The following is a 23,589-nucleotide window of genomic DNA, read 5'->3' as shown; positions in this document are numbered from 1 at the left end:
CACTTGTAAACTCCTGCTGTTAACTTGCAATTTGGTTTGAAAAGAATTAAAGAACTACCCCTCAAATATACAAAACAAAAAATGTATTAAGAAAATCGTTCTGCTTGTGTTAGACATTTTGTTTTCAAGCAAAAATACAGTCAGTTTCATTTACGTTTGAAAAACAGGAAAGGAAATTCAATACCATCCCCAAATCAGCAATTGGCCTGTGAGACCTTATGCACCATTCCCACCAAATTTGACTGCAGTGTCAGCTGCACTGTAATAAAATGTATGTAACTGTCGTTACGCATTATGAACCATTTTATTATCAAAACAATTCAATATAGATCGCCCATCTTTTCAGCCTTTTGACCAGATGGAATATTTATCAGCACTAACAGTCAGATGGAAACTAATTTACTAGAAGTCAACGTCTACAACAACAGCCTTTGAGGTGCATCTGCTCAATGTTACTTTCCCCTCTTTTGTCTTCCAGACAACATTGTGCTCTTGGGAACAAAATAACCCACCCGACAAGCCCTCAGAAGTGTTCGCCTGGAAAGCCTACATTTTAAAGCAATTTGTGTTTTACGTCGATCCAGTTGGTGAGAAGAGGATATTACTAAGATCAAGGGGGGCTGTGCAAAGCCCGGCCCATGTCTGATTTATTGTCAATAAACAGAGCGAACATGTGTTGAACAGGGTATAGCAGATACAGTATGCCCGAGAAACGCTTAAGCAACATGACTGGCCACAGGTCTGCTCGCCTGCTTCACATTAAACAACTTCATTGTGGCTGTGCACATGTGGAGCTACTCAAACAGAGGCACTTGGGGTGTTTGATCCTTCAAGGTGAAAACAAAATGACCGGGGGAGACTTCGTTCGTCTGTTTATCTTACATGTACAAAATTACACTGCAGAAACCTACACAATCTGGATGATTGGCATACCCCTATTTTCTTTCAGGAGAAATATTATATAAATAAAACATAATAAAAATATGATCTGTTCACCCACCATATTTATTTTTATACATTTTACAGTTTTTAAGAAACATTTCAGTAGGTTTAGCACTGAGGTAATGTCACTACTTTTGATGATAACCAGACTTGTTACAGATAATAGTATATAAATCTACCATCCAATATATAAAACACCCAACGACAGTTTTTCAGTGTGCATGGTTTGTATGTGATACTGTATTTTGGAACTGATAAGAATTAGGTGTCTACTCATTTTCCATGACATTGAAGTGTTTTTGTGATGATTAAAAATTAACAAATAAAACCCAATAATAATATTAATCACGGTCGTGTCTGGGAAAAAAATATTGTCTTCAAAAACTGTTATTGTGACTGGCTTACTAATACCTTCAATGTAATTTTCTTTAATTTTTCACAGACACCTTTTCATGGTACAAAATGTTTACACTAGGCTACAATGATTAATCGACTAGTCATAATGATGTCGCCCATCAAAATTGTTATTGATATGAAGTGATTTACAATGATACCTCTACTTGAGAATGCTCCTACATAGAAAATATTCAGGATATGAAATGCTTTGATGGGGAAACCTTCAGCTGACATCATTCTTAGAACACATATTGTTGCTACATCTAGATTTGACCAAAAGTATTATAACACTGCTCTTTCTGCTTGTATAGTAGGAATAGGCATGATTGGTGCATCGCTTCATCTGCCTCGCTTTTTACCCTGATGTGTCCATAACTCTAGAACAGGCTAAATCTGTCATTCTTCCATAGCTCCAGAGTCCAATCTTTAAGCTCCCTGGCAAATTGAGGCTTTTTGAACTCATCACAGCTGTCCAACTTTAACATGATCAATGAAAGATCTTGAAAGCTATCAGAAAAACTAATAAAACACTGAATGGGAATAAATGTTGTGACATTGCAAAAGCTTATCGAAACATTGCCAAAGCAAATGCTTGCCTTAATTAAAGCTAAAGGGGTTCCAACCATATATAAGTGTATGACCGTTTTGGCTGGACAGTGAAAATCAGATTGTTTACCCTAAAAAAAATCCAAGTTTGAGATACATAGCTTGCGTGTTGACCGAAAGTCAAACAAGAAAGTTACGTGGACTTTGAAGCCGTGTGTCAGCATGTGCATTTCAGACACAAAATACACAAATAACCAGCATAATTCATTGACTGATGTGAGACTAGATAGTCTTACTTCTGATGGATAGAAGGTATAAAATGTATTGAACTAATAATTTTGATTGTTAAGGAAGCTGTATTATTTGTAAAAAATACACTGATAATGATCACAAACATCTAAATAGAGAAATAAAACACTCTTTGGAACTTGATAAACTAGGTCGTATTAGGTGACTAAACTGATTGATTAATATCTGTGTGTGATAATCCAATAACACAATCCAATTGACAATTCGACAATTTTTAGAATATCCCCAAAAATATTATTCACCAATTGGGGCTTGTATCTATAGTCCAAGTAGGTTGCTGTGAGTCACTGTCTGAGATCAACTGTGATCATCTGCTCAGTGATGCATCATGACTTTCCCAGATTGGGAAATGGAAAAATTTCAAAAAGCAGTAAGAAAAAAAAAAGTTACTCCAAAACATGAGCTCACAATCACCAGTACTCGCATTACAGTTATCAGAGGGTTTTTAAGTAGTATTGTTCCATATTCTTGAAACACTAAATACAACCCCATTGTTTTGGTTGGATACGACCTGACTTGCCCAGTTTTGGTCAATATGGCAATAATCCATTGTGTGCCATTTTTCTTTTATTATTATTGTTGTTTTTCTGGATCTGTCATTTTTTAAAGTGCAATGTGTGATTTCAATATTCAAATCAATTCAAGTGTTTGCAAGAAGTGTGTCCTTTTTAGCCTATTGAGGCAAAAAATGTTATAAATTTCGACAAGAGGATAAAACAAATTCTATAAATCCAGATTTTCATCAAAATGCCTAACATCAGCTGCCTTCACTGCCTCTTTATTCTTAGTCATACACACGATTAAAAAGAACAACTATCTTTTGCCTAAATGTAGCAACTATTAAAAATTCAAATGATACCGTGTGAATTGAACCTTCCGCCATACTTTAAGTGTTCCCTTTGGCTATGATTAACAGATAAACTCAAAACCTCTCCTATTTTTCTTAACCACAGTTGATGAAGACTATTCTCAATGTGATGCACCGCCTATTAAGTCAAGAAAACAACCAATGTTGAGGGAATAATCTGAAACGCAAATAAAGCATTTTTGTTTCCTAAGAAAACCGGAAGACCTTCCAGGAGGAAGTACGGCAACACCAGTTTGGTGAGCCTGATGATGCACTGTGGCAATGGATCAGTAACAACTCTCAGTAATCTTTCAGAAAAATATTACCTTAAAAAACACTTAAGATTCCTTTTGACATTCCAAAACTAAATGCTGAACATAGAAACCATGACAGCAAAACAAGTGCCACTCACATGCAGGTGGGGCTAGCACAAAGTCAAGTGTACCGGCAATGGCTGACTATGTTTGAAAAGCATTGCTTTAGGGCATCCAAACAGACAAAATGGGTGCTCAAGGCACAAGAATATTAAACTTTGAAAACTAACTGGAGATTTGAATACGAACTGTTCTTTGACGCAGATTTGAAGGAAGGATTTGTTTTAAACTTTTTTTCTATGTTTAAAAGAAGGCTGGCGTGTGCCAGGAAGGAGGCTGGTGTGTTAATATAAGAAGCAGATGTGAAATATGCACACTTGGGAAGAAAAACAGACAACGTGCTGTTCCACTCAGATGTGGAAAAACAAAAGCCGGCATTGTAAATTCTAATGTCACACACCTGCTTTTACTTTGACCGAGAACTATTGGAAACTTAATGAGAAGTAAAAGTTGAACTCAGATCAAACTTAAGTGCACATTCAACAGTTACTTACCATGGAAAATGTCAACTTCCCAGAAGAAAAAACACAAGACTTCAGAGTTTCCTCGTAAGAATTGATCAATATCGTCAAGGTTCAAAATGACAGTAGTGAAGGTCAAAGTTCGAGATCCAACCTGATTAAAATATGTTCTTCTGTGACTGAGAAACAATCACTGTCTGGCTGTATGATATTCCTGATCCACAAAGTATGACAGTGGATGTGTTGACTTTGTTTATGACAGCAGTCTGGGAGTCACACAGTAACACACAGACAGAAAGTCATAGGCCACGCCCACCCTCACAATCACATCCACACAAGGTCAAACACATTCAAGCTGACTCACATAAAACTCACATATTGTCCTTTAACGCATTACATTGTCATTTCAGATGCAGTAGAGAAGGAAAATTCTTTACGGGCAGAGGTTTGCGTCTTTATTTCGCGTTTCCCTTACAACCTTGAGGGGTTAATAGCTATAACACCTTTAAAAAAAATTGGGTCATTCTAGATTTCAAAAAAGTCAGAATGGTATCAAACTAAATTTGGACATAATTTTGAACTTGAAAAAATATATACACGAGCATGTGATGTTGGTAGTAGCTATGTGGAAGAAAATCTGAAAACCAAATTGCACAATTAAAGTTATTATAGCTTGAGGCACTCCATTTTTCTTTTATCACTGTCTTGCACAAAGAACCATATTTGGTGAGGCAAAAGTCTTCCTCACTATGAGGCAGTATAATAATTTTAGGATACTCCTGTTTTCCATTTGGTTTCACAACAGCACACTTGAAACAGTGCGGAAATAGAATTAATACCAAGTTTACGTGCAGTAAAACGTCATTGACATTTTATTGTGAAAATGATTGGTATGTTAATGTGGGGAAAAAAAAGAAAACGCAAGCAGTGGAATAATTCCAATTTTACCAAAACAACAAGGCAATCAAAAAAGAAAAGGAAAGTAAAATAATTTCTGAATGATGTCAGTTCCAAACTGAAATTCTGACTTCCAAGATAAAGGGCAGCAGAGTAAAATTGTTTTTTTTCTGTTCTTTGGGCTAATCCAAGATGACTACATTTAAATCCCTGGCAATTAGGTAGCTCACAAAAACAAGAAGGCACCCCCAAGGCAGCAGTTTGAGGAGGGGGGCTTACATGTTTGAAGTAGGGTGAAGGAGCGGGTGGTTCTTAATGCGAAACCCCCCACGAGTAGTTCAAAATAAAGCAACCTGTTGAATCTATATCCCCCACTGTCAGTCTTAATTAGAGGAGGCTACACTTAAAAGAGAGGAGGGCAGCAATGCAATTACCATGAAGGATTAGACCAGGGGTGTCCAAACTTTTTGCAAAGAGGGCCAGATTTGGTAAGGTGAAAATGTGTGCGGGCCGACTTTTAGCCTGACATTCTTTGAACCATTAACATTAAATGCAAATTAACTTTTTGGGATTTTTTTTAATTACAAATGGCATACTTTTACTTTTACATTTTTTTTTACATTTAGGTTTTTACCGAAATCACAAACCACAAAAAATTAAGAAAACTATCAAGGATATCTAAGTTCATGTGAAACATCACATATTATTCACTATTATATGCTCACTGTAGGAACAGTGCTGAAAACAAAACAATGATCACTGCATATTCAAACTGTGATTTTGACCATCACAAAAAAAATAATGAACTGAGATTTAAGAATTTATTCAACTCAGAGGACTTAACAAATATCTTGCCTGCACTAATGTGAAGGGTGATACTGGGATCTTGACTGCAGTATGTAGTCCAGGTCTTCATCGCACGCTAACAAGAAAAAGTCAAACTCAGTTCCTTTTGCCTCTAACTGTCTCTTAATATCTAATGAAACGTCTTCAATTCTCCGTGCCACAGTATTACGAGCCAGGCAAATATTGGCAAACTCTTGCTTCTTCGCGGGACAAATTTTCTCAACCATTTTCATTACACAGTCTTCAATAAATTCACCGTCACTGAAAGGTTTGCAGTGCTTTGCAATTAGCGTTGCCACTTCGTAGCTTGCCTTTGTGGCATTTTCATTTGACTCACGGGCTCTTGTGAAAAAGCTTTGCTGTGCCGTTAAAACAGCTTCCAGTTGCTTCACTTTTTCACCGCGTTCGTTCCCAGTTAGCTTGTCGTAGCTAGCATGTTTCGTCTGGTAGTGCCTCTTAATGTTGAATTCCTTGAAAACAGCCACAGTCTCTTGGCAAATTAGGCAGACACAGTTGTTTCGTATTTCAGTGAAAAAATACTCAAATTTCCACTTCTCCTGGATGCGGCGGCCCTCCCGGTCAACTTTCCTTTTTTTGTTTACATGTTAGAAATGGGCTGGGCTGAAACAATGACGCAAGGGTCACGGCGGCCAGAGTGCGGCCACAGGGCTACTGCCATCTTCTGGTGAAGTGAAAAATAGCTTTTTGTACACATTTATTTTATACTGTGGTCAACAGTGCTGGCGGGCCATGTATTATTGATTTCATGATAGAGGCCGTGGGCCGGTCAAAATTTGTCCTCGGGCCTTATTTGGCCCGCGGGCCGGACTTTGGACATGCCTGGATTAGACCAAACTGGCAATACCATTGTTGGGTGAGGAATGAATACTGGGGGGCCGAGGGGTGTCTCGCCTTGGTGACACGGCCTTGGCATTAACCCCCTGACCGACCATGAGCTTTGAATTCCACCATGTCTTCCTGGGAAGTGTGCAATGTGAGGGCAAACAAAGGAAAGCAGTAGTGTGAGGATAACGAGGATGAGCACGTCGGCATGGGAGACAAAGCATGGGCGAACAGAGAGGATTAAAAGCACATATTTCCCCGGAGATACCGCTGGAAGTTTCCACATATTCTTGGCCAGTTGACTAGTTGCTTGGTTGGCTCCAATTTCAGAGAGAAAACATGCTGGACTCAGGTAGCCGTAATGATACATTGTGAGTTATGTAGGCAAGCCATGCAGACTATCCATTTAATTAAGCTGCAGTTTACATGAGCAAAACATGATTGTAGGCTTGTTTTGGGGAGGTTTGTTATCTTTACCCCTTTTGGCTTGGGGCCTACTCTTAAGTCTCTGAACCCCCAACTAGTAGGCCCATACAAGGAACGTTTTAATTGGAGCACCACTCAGTTGGCCTCTTCTTGTTCTTCCCTATCTATTGTAATGCCTCCCAAATCCTAACTGAAACGCTCTTGAGAAGGTGGTGTCAGTTGTGTTAAAGGGAAAGACAACACCTACCATATGAAATCTATTCCAGCAGAACGTATCTGGTTTAACACAAAAAGAACAATTCTTTTTTTCTGATGTGAAATAGTGGAGGAAAAACATAAATAAAAGTTTCAAACCACGAACTCAGGGTTTGGGAACCTATTGCTCGCGAGTCAAACATGTCTCTTTTAATGGCTCTGCTGACAGGTAAAATAAAACGTAGAACCCGCTGGTGAGAGCCCCGAACGCACCCATAAAAGCCCCGCGCCTCTGGTGACACTACATTGACCATGGTTGTGCATGGTTGTCCGTCTCCTTGTGCCCTACGTTCAGCTAGCCACCGATTCAGGGTGTCCCCTGCCTCTGGCCCGGAGACAGCTGGGATTGGCTCCAGCACCCCCTGCGACCCTAATGAGGATAAAGCGGTTCAGAAGATGAGATGAGATTTTATTTTGTCTTCAATGTTGTGACCACTCGGTTTCCATAGTTGCAAAGGTTTTTGACATTAAAGCATTAAACAATGCTTTATAATTAATTTGAGTGAAAAAGACTAGAGGTTAGCAATAAGGTAAGATAAATGTACTTTAAATGATCAGCTTGAAATTTGTTAGGAATAATCAAAATAGGACGGTTTATGTCCACACTAGTGCATGAGCCTCGGTAAAAAAAACGGTCCACTTACGACAACATTTTCTTACACTTTTTATGACGTGATTCACAATTCCAAAGCACTTACAGGTTGTTATTTTCCTAAATGTCACAATTCTTTATGTTTGTCTCAAATTCATGACTTGAGAGTGTGATGTAAGGGCAGAAATTCACCCGTATGTTTGTTTTGGCATTTTTCATTTAAAAATAGGAATTATTATTACATCATGTACTCTCATCAATTAATCATATGAGTTTGTCAAGAGCAAAGAGGCAATGTTACTGTGACTAAGCTATAGTCATGCCACTGGATTTACTGTTAGGCCTCAACTTGTGTACATAGTTGGACAACCACACTATTTTACCCAATTTTACGCGGTTTGTTCTTTGTTTTCTATCTGGATTACTCCTCTGTAGTTTACCTTAAACCCAAGAGATAAAAAACCCACAAGGTGTATTGCGGTGCTAGTTTTTTAAAATCTCAAATTGCACCAATCCTCAACAGAATTTTAACATTTAATCTGCTCTTTTATAAAGAAACAAACAAAACAAGCGAAACACAATGAATAAGAAAATAGATATGAATAAAAACAATTTTAAATCAGGACATTAGCATGCACTAAAAGGGTTTCTAGTGGTGTCCTACTTGACACAATTTGTCAGCTGTACAGTTACATATTAATCACATCAAGTTTGTATTTTTCCATCCGATGATGGTGATGACAGAGTTCAGGCGTTGGGAAACCTTTTGACCTAGAGCCATAAAATTATATTCTAAAATTATACATATATATTCTTAGAGCCATACCCAGAATTGGGTACCACTTTATCCTCGTTAGGGTCACGGGGGGTGCTTGAGCCCATCCCAGCTGACTGCGGGCAGAGGTGGGGGACACACTGAATCAGTGACCAGCCGATCGCAGGGCACAAGGAGGCGAACAACCCTGCACACTCACACTCATACCTAGGGGCAATGTAGAGTGTCCAATCAGCCTACCATGCATGTGGAATGTGGGAAGAAATTGGAGTTCCTGGAGAAAACCCATCCAGGCCCGGCGAGAACATGCAAAATCCACACAGATGGACCTGATGTGAATTTGAACCCAGGACCCCAGACCTGTGAGGCTCACCACTCGAACCACTGGGCCTACCACAAAATAAAATATGCCCTTCAAAACAAATATTTTTTATTGATCTTGGAATATCATATCATGCTATTTTTTTCCAACTGTTCCAGCACCAAATAGTTTTTGGTTGAAACAAGCACCATCTTACTGCAAATAACTGATTTTTAAGAATGCTGATTGGTGAACAGAAGTGCTCGTTTAGCTGGAATGGGATCCTGCACCTCGCCGCACAAGGAACATAGTAATGGGGAGTTGTGACTGCTGTTTCTTTTTTTGGGTACAAATATGGTTTTGTACAAGGACATGCCACCTGACTCTTCTTCCTCACTCTACGATTTTATCATTTCAACGAGATTCTCATCAGTTCGGGCGCGTTGAGTGGCCCGCGAGCATGACTCCACTGTCATTCCTGAGAAGCCTAGCTAGTCTAGCTAGCCTAACCCAGCCAGCTTCACGACCTTAATTATGGCTGAGTGATGAACCTCCTGAGGATTAAATCCGTAATAATCATGGATGATTTTTTTGGCTACAAATTTTTCCTTCTTGAAATTATGGTCTTTTCCTTCATATCGTTAATGGCATTCTTCTAATTATAGTAAATAGGCCACCCGTTTCTTCTTCTCCAGCCACCAACCACTTTTCTTCTCTGGCGGGTGGTAGGCCGTCTTTGGCCCCTCTTCAAGGAGGCTACACTGAATTTATATGAATATTTCTTGATTTTGCATAAAAAATACTGCAATAGAGTGAGGCCACATACTTTTTGAAGTTAGAAGAGAGATGACAGTACAACCGTTTGAAACCTATGCCAACTCAATAATTGGTTAAATGTTTAACAGGACGGATGTGCCAATGTTGTTTGAAGGAAGGTTTTAAGTTTTTGTCTCACATCAGTTGCTAAGGAAAAACGTTATATACAACTGCTTATAGTCGCCATCTGTTTTCTTCTTTTGGCCCCGGAGAGTGGGTTATTCAAACTTAAAAGTGGAAAGGGGAAAATCCACATGATGCCAGGGTGGAGAGTTAGTAGAAGGGTGCAGAGCAACCAAAACAAGCAAGCAGGCACTCGTGTCGTCTCCCTTCGTCTTCTGGCCAGACTCCCATTGTCAAAACTGGCAGGTTCAAAGCACTAATTCATTAAACGGTCCAGTGGTAGTACAGAAGAGGCCCGTCACCCCTTTTCAACTAAACAAAAGAAGTACATGTGCTTTAGACCCCAGCCTGACCTTATAGAATAAGTTTAATGTTGCTAAATTTGATGGGGAAATTAACTGGGGTAGGGGGGTCCTCGTGCAGGCTATCTGTTTCAGTCTCAGTTCACTAGCTTTGTCTGTAAATGTCATGAAAAAGGTGACAGGTAGCCTCAACTGGATTGTACCAATCAAAAGGTCCCACTTAAAAAATGCAATTATAAGGCTTAGGTTCTTTTAATTTAATGTGATATCACCTCAAATCCGGTCAATTCATTTTCTAATTAGTGAAAAACAAAAAAACCTACCTGTATAGTTATATATTTTGTAGATCATTTTCTTGTTTTGAAAAATAGTCAAATAATGTTCCTTTATATTCATTAGTTTTTGGTCATCCGTGGCGCTATACTGTCTCCCGCTAAATAATCTTGGTAATAATTGGTCACAAACCAGGAGAGGGAATAGAATATCTTTGCACACATATTCTTAAAAAGCACCCAACCAGAATTCAGTCTTTATGCAAATTTGACAACTATTTTGCGACTTCAATAATAATAATAATACGGGACAAACCGCGTTCCATTTTTTCCACACTCACACCATAATCAAGTGGGAACTAATCCCACGTTGTCTCCACCTTGTTTAAGTCAAGCTAATGTATCATTACCCAATACCCCGTACGTACACACACAAAACTACTCTAAAACAAAATAATGAATGTTTTTGAAGTGCATTCCATGATTTTGTTAATCCTTAATAAATGTAACAATTTGGAATAATAAAAACAATACAATTTGTACAAAACTTTTAAGACCTCACAAATCAAGGTTGTTTCTGCACTGTAACACAATGCCTTACCAATAGCTATAAAACAGGCTCACAAAATAAAGGTTTGTACATCATTTTCTTAGCTTTAAGTGCTTTTGAATACCAACTTTTGAAACATTAATAGTTTTTTTAACATGACATACTATTTTTAATTTAGCAGTGATGTGACAAATGTGCACTTTGCACAGAACAAACAAAGGCACGGTGGTCCAGCTTTGCTGCGGTGGTGGTGACGTGCTCACTAATGTCAACATTTACTACACACTCTTTTCATTCTAGACCTTTTCAAAACATAGCACCGTATACTTGATTTTTATGTGTGTCTATAGATTATTATGCGTGCATTGTGTATGATATCCAACAAAAGGTTGTGATGTTTCGTTTTTTTTTTTTTTTTTTTACCTTTGAGGCCCTTCGGCGATCCGGGCACTCAGGGTGTTGGCATACCACCCAGTCCTCCTCCTGGACAGGCTTGTCATCTGAAAGAAAAGAAAAACAAATAAATTTCATCAACTTTCTACCCCCTCACCCCTAAAAACTCTTATCTTGATATAATTACATGAATTCAGTAATACTCCTTGGTGAAACTCCTTAAAAGACTCATCACCTTAGTTTCAAATTAACAATAGGGGGAGGCAAGAATGACCCAAAGGCAGAGAGAGCAAAGGGAGACAGAGTAAACACAAGCTTGAGGGGCAGGCGAGATGCATTAATAGGAGCTCAGACGGACCTGAATAATGAGAGACAGAAAAAAAAAACCAAGCAAAGGAGGGGACAGATCCAACTCGCTTTCTTTAGTAAAGTGCACTCACTTGATGGTCCACGATAACAAATCACTGATGTCAAATAAACCTCTGAAAGCTACACCGCAAGTCAGTATTGAGTACAGATTAAAGGCTTTGTTTACGCTTACATCTTGTGCGGGTACATACATGAGATAAAGACATGATAAGGCTTGGTTATATTTATCTGGCTGTCTAATGAGGCCCACTTTGTACACGGAGTGGTCAGAAAAGCGCAGTCAGTGACACTTGTTTTACTTCTCAAAAGAAGCCAGGTACGGCATATATTTCACTACAAAGTCTTAACTCTGGCCCTTTAAAAAGGTCACTCCCGAAACAAAGATATTTTAGGCAATGCCGGGGAAAAAGTTTCTTTTATCCACCCACGAACCCACAATTACACTTAGGGGTCAATGTGCTTGTGTGAGTGAGATAGTTAAACACTACCATAATTGCTAAAACCTCATGGTCAGCTATTTCCCTGCTGGGAGAACAAGGCACAATTTGTCTTCTGTGAACTTCCTCAGGCATATGGAGGTCTCTTACTGAGCTACTTTCCTCTAATTGGGGGGGAAAAAGCAAATCAGCTGTGGCCGCAAAATGACAAGGACTATGACCACACAGTTCCACTTTTGGGGTACTGAAACATGTAGACTTGCTGGGATGATGGCTTCTTGTCACTGTATAATTCAGATAGGACAAACCGATAGACAAAAAAAGAAACACCAAAAATAATGAAAAAATATAAATGGTGAGCAACAATTGGCAGTCTCAATAGTTTGAGTCAGGAGGCTAGGACATGACTCTTGGTATCTAACAAACCACAGCTTTGTTGGCGTTAGCAACCTTTCTTTCTAAAAAACTAATTCTATCAACGCATAGGCTTTGTTTGGTTCTTGATGCTACCACACACAAACGCACTGCCAGCTTTTGAGAAAATTAAAGTCTTTTAGTTGCACCATACAGTGCGGAAATACGGCAATAAAAATAGACACTTGCATCAGATCAGGTCTACTTATAAATAACACGCTCAGAAGATATATTAATATAATATACCTTTGACTGCAGGTTATTGTAATCCATAACATATCTAAGTGTCTGAAGTGCAAAATGAAAGATAGCTTATTATCCTCTTGAAATGTATGATTTATCACAAGTCTTGTATTTTTCTGTATTCAGAGTGCGCCCCCATCTTCCCAACTTCCTTCAAATCATGCTGACATTTCCTTTCCTACTCTACATTTTTGTTCCTCTATGATGAATCAGAACCCCTCAACTCAGCAGTGCTGATAAAGCCAAAAGGGAACACAAGCTATACCGATGGACACGTGACGATACACAAAGAACAAACACAAAAGAGACACTGGAGAATTGTATCTATGCTAGTAGCTGCAAAGAGGGAGCAAAATACATGTATTATTGTAATACATTGGATCTGTGCAACATTCAAGAACAAACATTGTTTATGCATGAAAATAAAATTCCCACTTGAAATTCATATTTGGATTGCAAATTGCACATGCATACGTTTGCATTTTCATATTGAGCATGTGACACACAATTAGAGGTGGATTGGCTATTCAGCAAATACTGAATTATGCATTATTATTATTTAGTGTCAATTGGATTGAGGGCAGTGTGTGTATATGTATGTGTGTGTGTGTGTGTGTGTGTGTGTGTGTGTGTGTGTGTGTGTGTGTGTGTGTGTGTGTGTGTGCGTGAGAGCGTGCACGCTCCTGTGAACTATACCAAAGGAGTCTACAGTAACCATCTCTGAATATAATGAGAGACAGCCATTTTAATTAGTGAACGAGTGCGAGGGATACTTCCTGCTTTCCCTTTGTATTAGAATAGTACAGAATAGTAGAATGTATCTATCATGTTCCTGAATTTACTTAGTTGCCACTTCTAGGACAAACGCTATACTCTCATCCACATTGAACTCCAAAGCCACATAACAATAAGAGAAGCTGTTCCAAAAACAGGAGTTGGGTGTGTGGTTTTAAGTTAAGGGATGTTGGCAAATCAAGTTTCTTTCAGGAGACCTTCTCATTATAGAATAGTTCGATGACAGCGACGCCGACTGCTGGGACAACAGTTTGGTCACCCCGTTCAAGAGTAATCCCGAGGAGCTTAGTGCATAGCTCAAATCTCTGAGGGTATTTGTGTCACGAGGTACAGTAATTGGACGAAAGAGGAATGATTATTATGAAACACAGAGTATCTTAAATGTTCAATATCAAGGTCAACTGCCAACCTAGGAAATCAAAGGTTTGCACAGTGGAAATGTTGGTTAACCAAAAGAGTGAAGGCATACCTGGTTTGATATTATTGCACTACCTATATACCCTATGTACCCGAGTGTCCACATAGATTTGGAATTTAAAATCTACAAATTAGATTAAAATGCTTTACATGAAGATAATAAATGTTGGGAAATAGGGAGGGGGGAGGTCGATGGGGTGAGTATTTAATTGACAGATAGTATGCTACAAAAAAATTGTCCAGATCAGTAAACCTCATTCTTAAGGAAGCCCGGAAAGTACCATCACTTTTAGGTTGGTTGGGACGGAGGTTGAGGAACATTCCTTCACAGACCTGTGATATCACATCCTTCTCTCTAATGGCATGAATGAGGAAATGCAGGGGAAAGTAAGCTGTGCCACATCATGCATAAAAACAGGCAGAGACAGGATACATAGAAGTGGTTCAAAGCAGACGCCCATTTTCTTGGGCAGCATATACGCAATTTTCCTCTGTTTTGTGTTAATGTGCAGTTGTCTTCGTGCCAGGTGGCTGAGCAACTTCCAGAAGAAATGCAAAAAATGGTTGAGAGAGAAGGTGATACGATGACAGAGGAGGAATGCTTTTCAAAAGAACATTGATGTTTAAACGAAACCTGACAGTCACGTCATATCATTTTCTAAGCGTGGCATCATACCACACAAAATAATCACACAATAGAGGTACATTTTCAATAAAGGTTTAACAGGAGACAAAAAGTTTAGCTGTGAATCAAACGTTCAACTATTTTATTTTTTAAACAAGAAAAGTCATTGAAGATTCGGAACATTGACCTCATTGTGGAACACTGACCACACGAAATGGTGACGCACGATTTTTTATTCCAGATGCACCAATTGACGCAAGTCTACCACTTATCCAGGCTTGGGACCAGCACTGAAGATTCCTAGTGGTTGGTTGCTAGGCAATTGGCCAGGAAATGATGACAGTGACTGGTGACTGTTGCATCAAAACACAAGAAGGTATACCACAAAACTACCAATGTCTAGAATGTGGGCACTACTAGAGCTGGCGCACGGTCTACTTGCCGAAAGAAATTTAGCCGACTGACATCTGGCTGACAGCCAACTCGCCGAAAGACCATCTGGCCGACAGCCAACTCGCCGAAAGACCATCTGGCCGACGGCCAACTCGCCGAAAGACCATTTGGCCGAACGTAGAATTAGCCAAAAGACTATCTGGCCGACCGACTAGCTAGCCGAAGAACATTTAGCCGAAGCGCTCGCCCCGCCCCCGGTCGTGTGTGCGTACATGTTTTTCAACCTCGGCCCGCGGGCCATATACAGCCGGTTACTGATAACAACATTCATTTAGAATAACAAGTTACAGTATCTACTGTCATAACTACTTTTTTTCTTCTGTCATTATAGTACTCACTGTCATTCACTTGTAAAAGGTACATGCACAAGGATCAGGGTTTTTTCTTACCACACAGATCATGGATGGCATCCAGGGATGACGACCAGAAGTAGCGCTCTATTCCCTTTTGTGAAAAAGATGGTGGTGGTGTCTCTAGTTCATAGGTGCCGCGTTTCTTCCAGTACAGGAACATTTTCGGACGTAAACCAATTTAAGTCTATAGTCATTAATGACAAAAGATATCTTTCAAATTTTGCTAAAAAAATTGTAATAGACGCAGCTGTGAAGCATGTGTGGAGCTGGTGACCAGCCTGTGCACTCCCAAGAATGAGCTCATCTTTCAAAATAATAAACTTCCCAGTTCAAACACAGCTTTAAATGCCTGCCAATACACCCAATCCAAATATCCACCTGTACCATGAGCTCATGCAGTAAAGCGGCCAACACTTGCTGTCAAGATTCTTCTTTCTGCACATCAAGGACAGAAGTTGGAAAACGTTCCTCGTTTAAAATCAACTCTTCGACTCAAATGATGAAGTAACAGAATCAAACAATGCAATGATAAGTCACTGTCATATGCTCCCCGTTTGAGACCAGCAGTCACCACCTTGACAAACTTCCCAAAGTAATTCAAGAGTGATTCGTTCCGCGCTCACTGGGACTGAATCTCATCTGTGTCAAAGTTTCCCCAACTGTACAACACTTGTGCGATCTGAGCTGCATGAGTAGGATGTCTGGGCCGTAGGGGGGCTTTTAGGGCCCACGCCATCAGACAAGCAGTGTATTCATGAAGGGGTGAGAAACATGCTGGGGCAGTCTGGGCCATTGGCCTTTGGACCGAACTGGACAAAGATCTCTTTTAAACACCCCTCCTACATAGAGAGTGGACTCTCTTTATATTTTTCACTCACTGTAATGCACTGACATAATCTGCGTTAAATTGTCTGTGCCCTTTTAATGTATTCAATTATTTTTGGGAATGAGAATGTTAGGTGGGGTGAAAATCCCCATTTTGCAGATGAAAGGCAAGAGATGATAATGATAATGAAGGGGCACATACATGCCAATGCAAATAGGTTAAAGCAACAGGTAGTGGCATATACATCTGGCTAAATTTATATTGAAGGTCAAATCCGATTTTTGTGCCTGGGCTCATTCGTATATGGACAAAAAATGGTTAATGTCTCAGCAGTATGAACGCAATGGGTACACACCTGACCCCTTGACATCATCAACAAGTGAAAACATCACCACTGTTCGACTAAACAAACAACCGAGGGGAATGAGCAGCGTAAGACGCAAATAACTATTCCTTCTTGACGCCACATGTAAACCTATCAAGTCACGAGCATAAATCCTCAAAATTGCCACAAGAGCGTCATAGCAAAGACCTGGCGAATTGACCATATTTTTCATAAACACTGGGACATAGTGTTAACTGCACGTGCATATCACGTCACCGACGTATTCCATTCACCTACAAGTAACTTTTGTTTATGTGATGTGAACAGGAATGCCCCACAAATTGGAAATTAACGAGAAAAAAACTGAATTGAAATCTGAATGACTGTAGCCCTAGTATCAGCACTACATTATTGAACTATGTTGGTCAAATATAGGTTATATTTATTTGCTAGAATATGCTTTCATAAAGTAAAACATAACAGAAGAAAAACATTAAAATAATTGTAATTTTAATACTGTACTACCTAATTCAGAAATAGATTAACTAGTTACTTGTCTCCGCACGCTATTTGTACGGTTTATTATTGGCCACCAGAAAAGTTTGGTCTGCCTTTTACCTTAAGTCAACTAGGATAGACACAGAAAATGGATGGATGCATATGGTAGGGTTATCAAGTTTTCCATGGTAACAGTTTTCCCAGCGTTCTTCTAGCCTTAAGGCAGTTCTGTTGCACATCTAAAAATAAGAGAAAGAATAGTGAGACAGAGTCGAGCTGGGCCGCAGAAAGGGAGGGACAAAGTCACATGTAGTGACCAATATGTCCAATTTGGGATAAGAAATTAGAGGGTAGGATAGAAGCCCGGATTGCAGTGCGGCTCTGGGCTTTGCAGACATGTGGTAATAATCAAAAGCAGCTTTGGGCATGAAGCTTCCCTTTTAATGAAGCAAACAGATGTGCAGCATGAGAACTGGGCTGCCAACACAAGGGCCAATTTCCACCTCCTGCAGAAACAAAAGAGGAGTGTGGGGAGGGGGATGGGGAGGGGGCTGTTGTGGGTAATGCAGATGAGATATTAGATTGCCATGCTTTAACAAATAGGTAACCCTTTTAGCATAGCATTTTGCAAAAATAAGACATTTGCAGGGTTCTCTTGCAATGACCTCAGAAATCACCCTCACAAGCTGTCCATTAGGAAAAAGAAAGCCAAGTACAGTACTACAAGTAAAGAATACTCAAACAACCCAAATCTGCCAACTTTGTTTAGGCCAAAGCAACAATTGTAGCTATAACCCCTAAATGTAAAGCAACGATAGCTGTGCGTTAATACAACAAAGTCATTTTCTGAAAGGTACACCATCAAATAATTAATAGAAGTGGAAAATCACACAAAGACCACCCTTAAGATGTTTGTTGATTCACTAGAGACTCTAGTATCCGTACCATATACTATTCTGCAATAAAATTACCAGCTCTTTTAAAGGAGACCTAACTTGAAATTGAATTGGTGAAACACTGGTGATTTTAAGAACTTTAAAAGGGCATGATCCAGTCTGATGACAGCGGGACAACAGATGTAGACTGGGGCTAGGACATATGCCCACGTGTAGGTTATAATTAGCCCAGCAAGCCTTCAACAGCACTGGCAATAACCTATTAGCATCCAGCTATGATCATGTAAAAAAGAACTGGACAAACACGTAACCCGTAACATCACCCGTAGCATAAGCCGGACTCCATATGTATATGGGTGTATATGTGTATATATGTGCATATATGTGTATATATGTGCATATATGTGTATATATGTGTATATATGTGTATATATGTGTATATATGTGTATATATGTGTATATATGTGTATATATGTGTATATCTGTGTATATATCTGTGTGTATATATATATATATATATATATATATATATATATATATATATATATATATATATATATATATATATATATATATATATATATATATATATATATATACATACACTTAATTATCTACTTATTTATTACCTATTTATTCATGTTGAAAATGTATTTTCCTGTGTCTGTTCTCACCCTCTTCCTACTGCGACAGTGTATTTCCCGGGTACGGGATGAATAAAGTTGTCTAATCTAATTTGCCTCCAACGTCTCCTGTTAAAGGGCAACACCATGACAGTTTTACATGTTTTTTCTTGCCTGTGAAGAAGCTCTGATTCAATGAAAATATGGACCCTTTTGGAATAAAAACAACAGATCTGATATTGAAAGCCAACAAAGAAGATGCATTGAATCAATGTGGCATGAAAAGCAGAACAGTGTTTTTAAAGAGCATTTGAGGTACGGGTGGGGGTTTGTAAGAGGAGCCCAGGAGTTTAGATCAGCATTCACTAATAGCCACGTTAGAGTGAAAAGAATAATGGGAAAAGAGACACGAGAAGGGGGTGGGAGGCGTCTCCAACTGTGACCGTGTTTATGGCGGTGACTTCATCAACGAATGAAGAGTTAAAGCAAAGGCAATTTTACAAGGCTCAGCCCTCACACAACACTTGTGCTGCTTGTAATCTGATATCTATACATTAGCGCACGATCAAGCCCATAAAAAAATAAAATAAAATGATCAAATGATTAATGGCTGTTTCATGTTACTAGTAATCACTATGAGCCAGGTGAGTGTTGCCATGAGAAATGATCCAACAGTTTGTACAGCATTAACATTTTTTTTATTCCCATAAAAAAAATTAAAAAAAAATCTTTTGATGTTCTATTCTTCCTAATCGAGACGTGAACATTCTCTGTCCACCAATTGGCAACTAACACTATGCTCTGTACTAAAACAGGGAGGCAAAGACGCCTCGCCGATTTTATTCGACAAGTCTGAACATGTTCTATGCACACCACAACAAACTATAAAAACTACAAATTCCTAAAATCAAGTAATGTATTCCCTGATTAAACAATACTGACAAAGTAAGGTTCAAATTCATTAATAAGGTTTTCAGTATAAAGAAATATCGACAATCTAACTGCAGCATCAAACATGTACGTGACATTATTCTTCAAAGAAAAAAGAAGTGTGAGTGACCTGGATGACCAGGATGAAGTAGACAACAGAGAAAGGAAATTACTGTCAAGTATAAAGCAAAACAAAGGAAGAGGAAGCGGGCAGTATGAGCAGTGGTGCACACACACTTCTTCTGCTTGACTGAAAACATGAACCTCTTGACTTTTAACTTATTGTTAATGTGCTTTAACGTCCATTCAGAATAATGTGGTCCAAACCAGCTACATCAGGGAAATTATATCATTTCAGATTCTAGTTTATTAGAGTCCTTGTCCACAGACAGAAGCTGACGGAGAAGCCTTGCATAAAACAAAACACTTGACCACACATGGAATATCTTTTCCTTGTGAAACGTCATTGGCCCCCGGACTAAGAGCTGACAGTGTTGGGAGTGCTCAGGGAGACCACAGACTGTGATGATGATTTGTGAATTCTTTTTTTCCCCGACAAAAGCCACCTGTACTTTCACTTTCTCACTATGTGTGACAGAGGGCATACATACTGCATTGTCAACAGCGTCATAGCATATAGCTATATGCCAGTATTGTAAACATCTTCCAAAGTCTTCCCGTAGTACTTAGTTTATAACTATTATAATGCCCAGTCTTATCTGTCTGTTTAATTTTTTTTTTTAAGTTTTAATGTCAACACCAGGAAAATTATTTTTCTATTTGTATGACAGTTGAAACAGTTGAGTTGTAAAAAACGCTATACAACTACAAAGTGTTCCACATTGGAATGAGGCAGGACAGTGTTCAAGGCTGGGTTGAGTTCCACATTAATGTCACTCTCTTGATGAAAGGGAAAGAAATATACTGTAACAGTGCATACTTAGGTACGACTCTCAAACATCCCTAACATAGGTAAACGTGGGACTCACGTTTGTCTAATGGTCACTCGACAGAGAACAGATGAGACATCTGGTCCCAGATTAGACCAGTGACTTAAAAACCAATTTAAGACTCCAGTGGCCTGGAACAGTGAAGGGTTCCAGACTCAAACTATTAAGGCTGCTGAACCTAAACATTGTGCTGATGCTATGAACCCATTGTGTTCAGGCAGTACCAACAACACGTGTAGTCAAGATGGGCTTGTAAGAAGTTTGAACCATACAAATGGCAATTATGATTTTAGTCGATCTGGCCAAAGGGGGTCCCCCTGTTGAACAAATAAATTGTTCTGACATCATAAACAAATATGGATCCTCTTTCTGCTTAAATATGCAGCCAAACAGGACACGTTCATTAAGAAAAAGAAGACATTAGTTTATCAAACAATATTTCAAAAGCATTTTTTATGACTTTCTAAAGCTGAAGGTAAAATAAAAACAGAAGCACCCCGCCTATTTTAGAAACTTGGACCAACATCTACTTCTCAGACAGTTGAATCTTATATGATTAATAATAAGATGCTATTTGATAGGTAACAGCCAAGAAGTGGACTTGATATGAAAAATTCATCAGATCCTCGTGACTACGGGGAACAATATGTTGTCCATTCATATTTATTTTATAATTTCCCAATCTATGTGAAGTAATTGGAATACTGCAAAATAATTTGGTATCATTGGAAAGCTCTGAATGTCCTCTATTGAGCACAAAAGGAGTTAATGCGATTGGATGCACTGGATAGGAGATATTTAGGTTTGCAAATCTTCTCTACAGAGGACAAATTTGAGCTACTGGTAGTCAGTAGGATAATAATGTCTCAACTGCATTTATTAGGTGCTTTCAAACCCGTACCTGTACTATAATTGTTTCAAAAGGCTGATTCGATCTTTCACTGAATGGCAGGTGTAGCAACTTTTTGGGAGTTTGCTATATATTGCGATCTCCAAAGTTAAGATGTTTCCCTAGATGAATTGAATAGGTCAGTTTGGTAAGATTTTGGTTGAATCACGATGATTGTATTCATATTAGATTATTTAATCCAGGTGAAGGGTGTTCATCTGTGAATGATGAAGATTGTTGTAAATTAAAGACATTTGCGGTTTCAAAAATATATTTTTTAAAAAGCATTTCATGCAAAGGGACAATTACGCATGTGCACATCATGATGACAATATTCAAATATAATGTCTATGTTTGCCTGCTTTTGACAGCACCAAACATTCAAGTCATTTTGACGGGGCCCCCCAATCGATAGTAATTGAACATCTATCAATGTTAATGACAGGCAACATGTTAAGACACCAATTTTGTCTACGAGAATGTTGTAATGATATACTGTTGATGTATTTATTTACAGAAATATTTTCTGTAAATGAGAAAAGCAAAAGTGGGAAAAAACAACTGTATATTTTTATTTTATTTTAAAATAGCCTGTTTTTTTCACAGTTGTATCAAGGATTATACAATTGATTGATCTCCTGACTAGTGTATCGATAATGTTCATCATCATATTGTGATATAATCACTTTCATGATCCTTATTTTGCCAATTGTATCGTGAGACAGAGGTTCCCACAATTTGGGATAAATACATCAACATTTTAAAGTAATAGCTGACAAAGTATGTAAAATACATGATCTTCTATATCATGTTTTGTGGCAATTTTTATTTGATTGTTTTAAATCTAAAAAAAAACTTCATTTAATAATTGTCCATAACATATAAACATACTTGCTCAGGAATTATGCGTGTATCGCACAAACGAGACAAGGTATAAAAGAGTCTCCAATTGAAATGATTAAATCATGTGACTTTTTTGCATCAGTAAGACAACAACAAAGACCATTCTAAGCCTTTCTTCATGAATAATGTAATGGCTACATTTCCAAACAAAAAAAACAGTCACTTACTGAGCCTCAATTTGAGTCCAAGCCAGCTCCGAGGAGGGGATTTGTGAAGAACAGAATTCATGGTCCACTTGCTGGGAACCATGGGGGCATGTGGTTCTTCTTTTTCGGTAGTGTGTTGATGCTGTGCTGCAATGGGGGAAGCTAACACAGGTTGGAGCAGGTTCGCGTGCCGGCCGGTGTGCTCCGACCTCCGATGCTAATTTGCTAAGTTAGGTCAGTAGTCCGCTCGAAAAAGCTCCCACATTGTCCTGCACTTCACGGGTGAAGCTCCCCACATCACTCCGAGCGCGTGCAAAAAAAAATGGATTAAAGACTTTTTACCAGCTGTCCTTTCTTGTCTTCAGGCCAATTACAGCAACACATCATAACCTGTTGCCGTGTTGTTGTTGTTTTTTTTACATTTAAAACCTAAATGTCCCTCGTTGAAAACGCATTTCCCTGGCTTCGGCGTGTAATTTTGATGCACTCGCCGAGTGAAGATCAAGAAGATAAATCGAATTTATGGTGGTTTAAATTACGCGTCATTAGTCGGTGAACTTTTAAACAAAGTACTGCTCCTTTTTTAGCTTTGTGTCTGCCCCTCTACAAAAAAAAAACGCCGACTGCCTTCCATTCATCCATTCGATCTCTTTGCGCTGTAGTAGAACGCAAATGCCGCTAGGGGCGATATGCTAAAATCCACAAGTACTACAAGTACTAATGAAATTAAACTACTTATGTTGACTACTTATTTATTACTTATTTCTTGATTATTTATCTATTTATAATTATCTTTAGTGATTGTTTATTTGTAATTATTATTTTGCGATTATTTATTTATTTATCATCATTTTTAGTGGGCGACCCGGTGAAGCGAGTGGTTAGTGTGTGGGCCTCACGGCTATGGGGTCCTGGGTTCAAACCCAGGTCGGTCCACCTTTGTGGAGTTTGCATGTTCTCCCTGGGCTTGCGTGTGTTTCCTCCAAATACTCTGGTTTCCTCCCACATTACAAAAAGTGATATGTAGGCTGATTGGACACGCTAAATTGCCTCTAGGTATGGGTGTGAGTGTGCATGGTTGTTGAATTTAGAGTGTCGCCCGCCTCTGGCCAGGAGTCAGCTGGGATAGGCTCCAGTACCCCCCGCGACCCTGATGAGAAAAATGTGATTCAGAAAATGGGATGAGACTATTTTTAGTGATTATTTATTTGCTCATTCATCCATTCATTTT

The 23,589-nt window shown here is 38.9% G+C and overlaps 1 protein-coding gene across 3 annotated transcripts in view; it reads right to left on the bottom strand.

Moving 5' to 3' along the window:
- Positions 1-22,981, bottom strand: part of plekhg5b (pleckstrin homology domain containing, family G (with RhoGef domain) member 5b) — a 46,072-nt gene extending 23,091 nt beyond the window's left edge. For 2 of the 3 annotated variants that reach the window (XM_077727897.1, XM_077727906.1), the window contains exons 1-2: positions 22,380-22,981; positions 11,297-11,373 (exon numbers count right to left, since the gene is read on the bottom strand). In XM_077727897.1, the coding sequence (XP_077584023.1) occupies positions 11,297-11,373; positions 22,380-22,461 (159 nt within the window). In that variant the 5' untranslated portion in view covers positions 22,462-22,981. Of the gene's footprint in view, positions 1-3,908; positions 4,116-11,296; positions 11,374-22,379 lie in introns of those variants that run through there. The other variant, XM_077727914.1, reaches the window with a different exon arrangement.
- Between the last annotated feature and the right edge of the window lie 608 nt (positions 22,982-23,589).

The sequence above is a fragment of the Stigmatopora nigra genome, chromosome 1, assembly GCF_051989575.1.
Source record: "Stigmatopora nigra isolate UIUO_SnigA chromosome 1, RoL_Snig_1.1, whole genome shotgun sequence".
NCBI lineage: Eukaryota > Metazoa > Chordata > Actinopteri > Syngnathiformes > Syngnathidae > Stigmatopora > Stigmatopora nigra.
The sequence above is the reverse complement of the archived record's forward strand: the minus strand, read 5'-3'. Positions and strand labels throughout refer to the sequence as shown.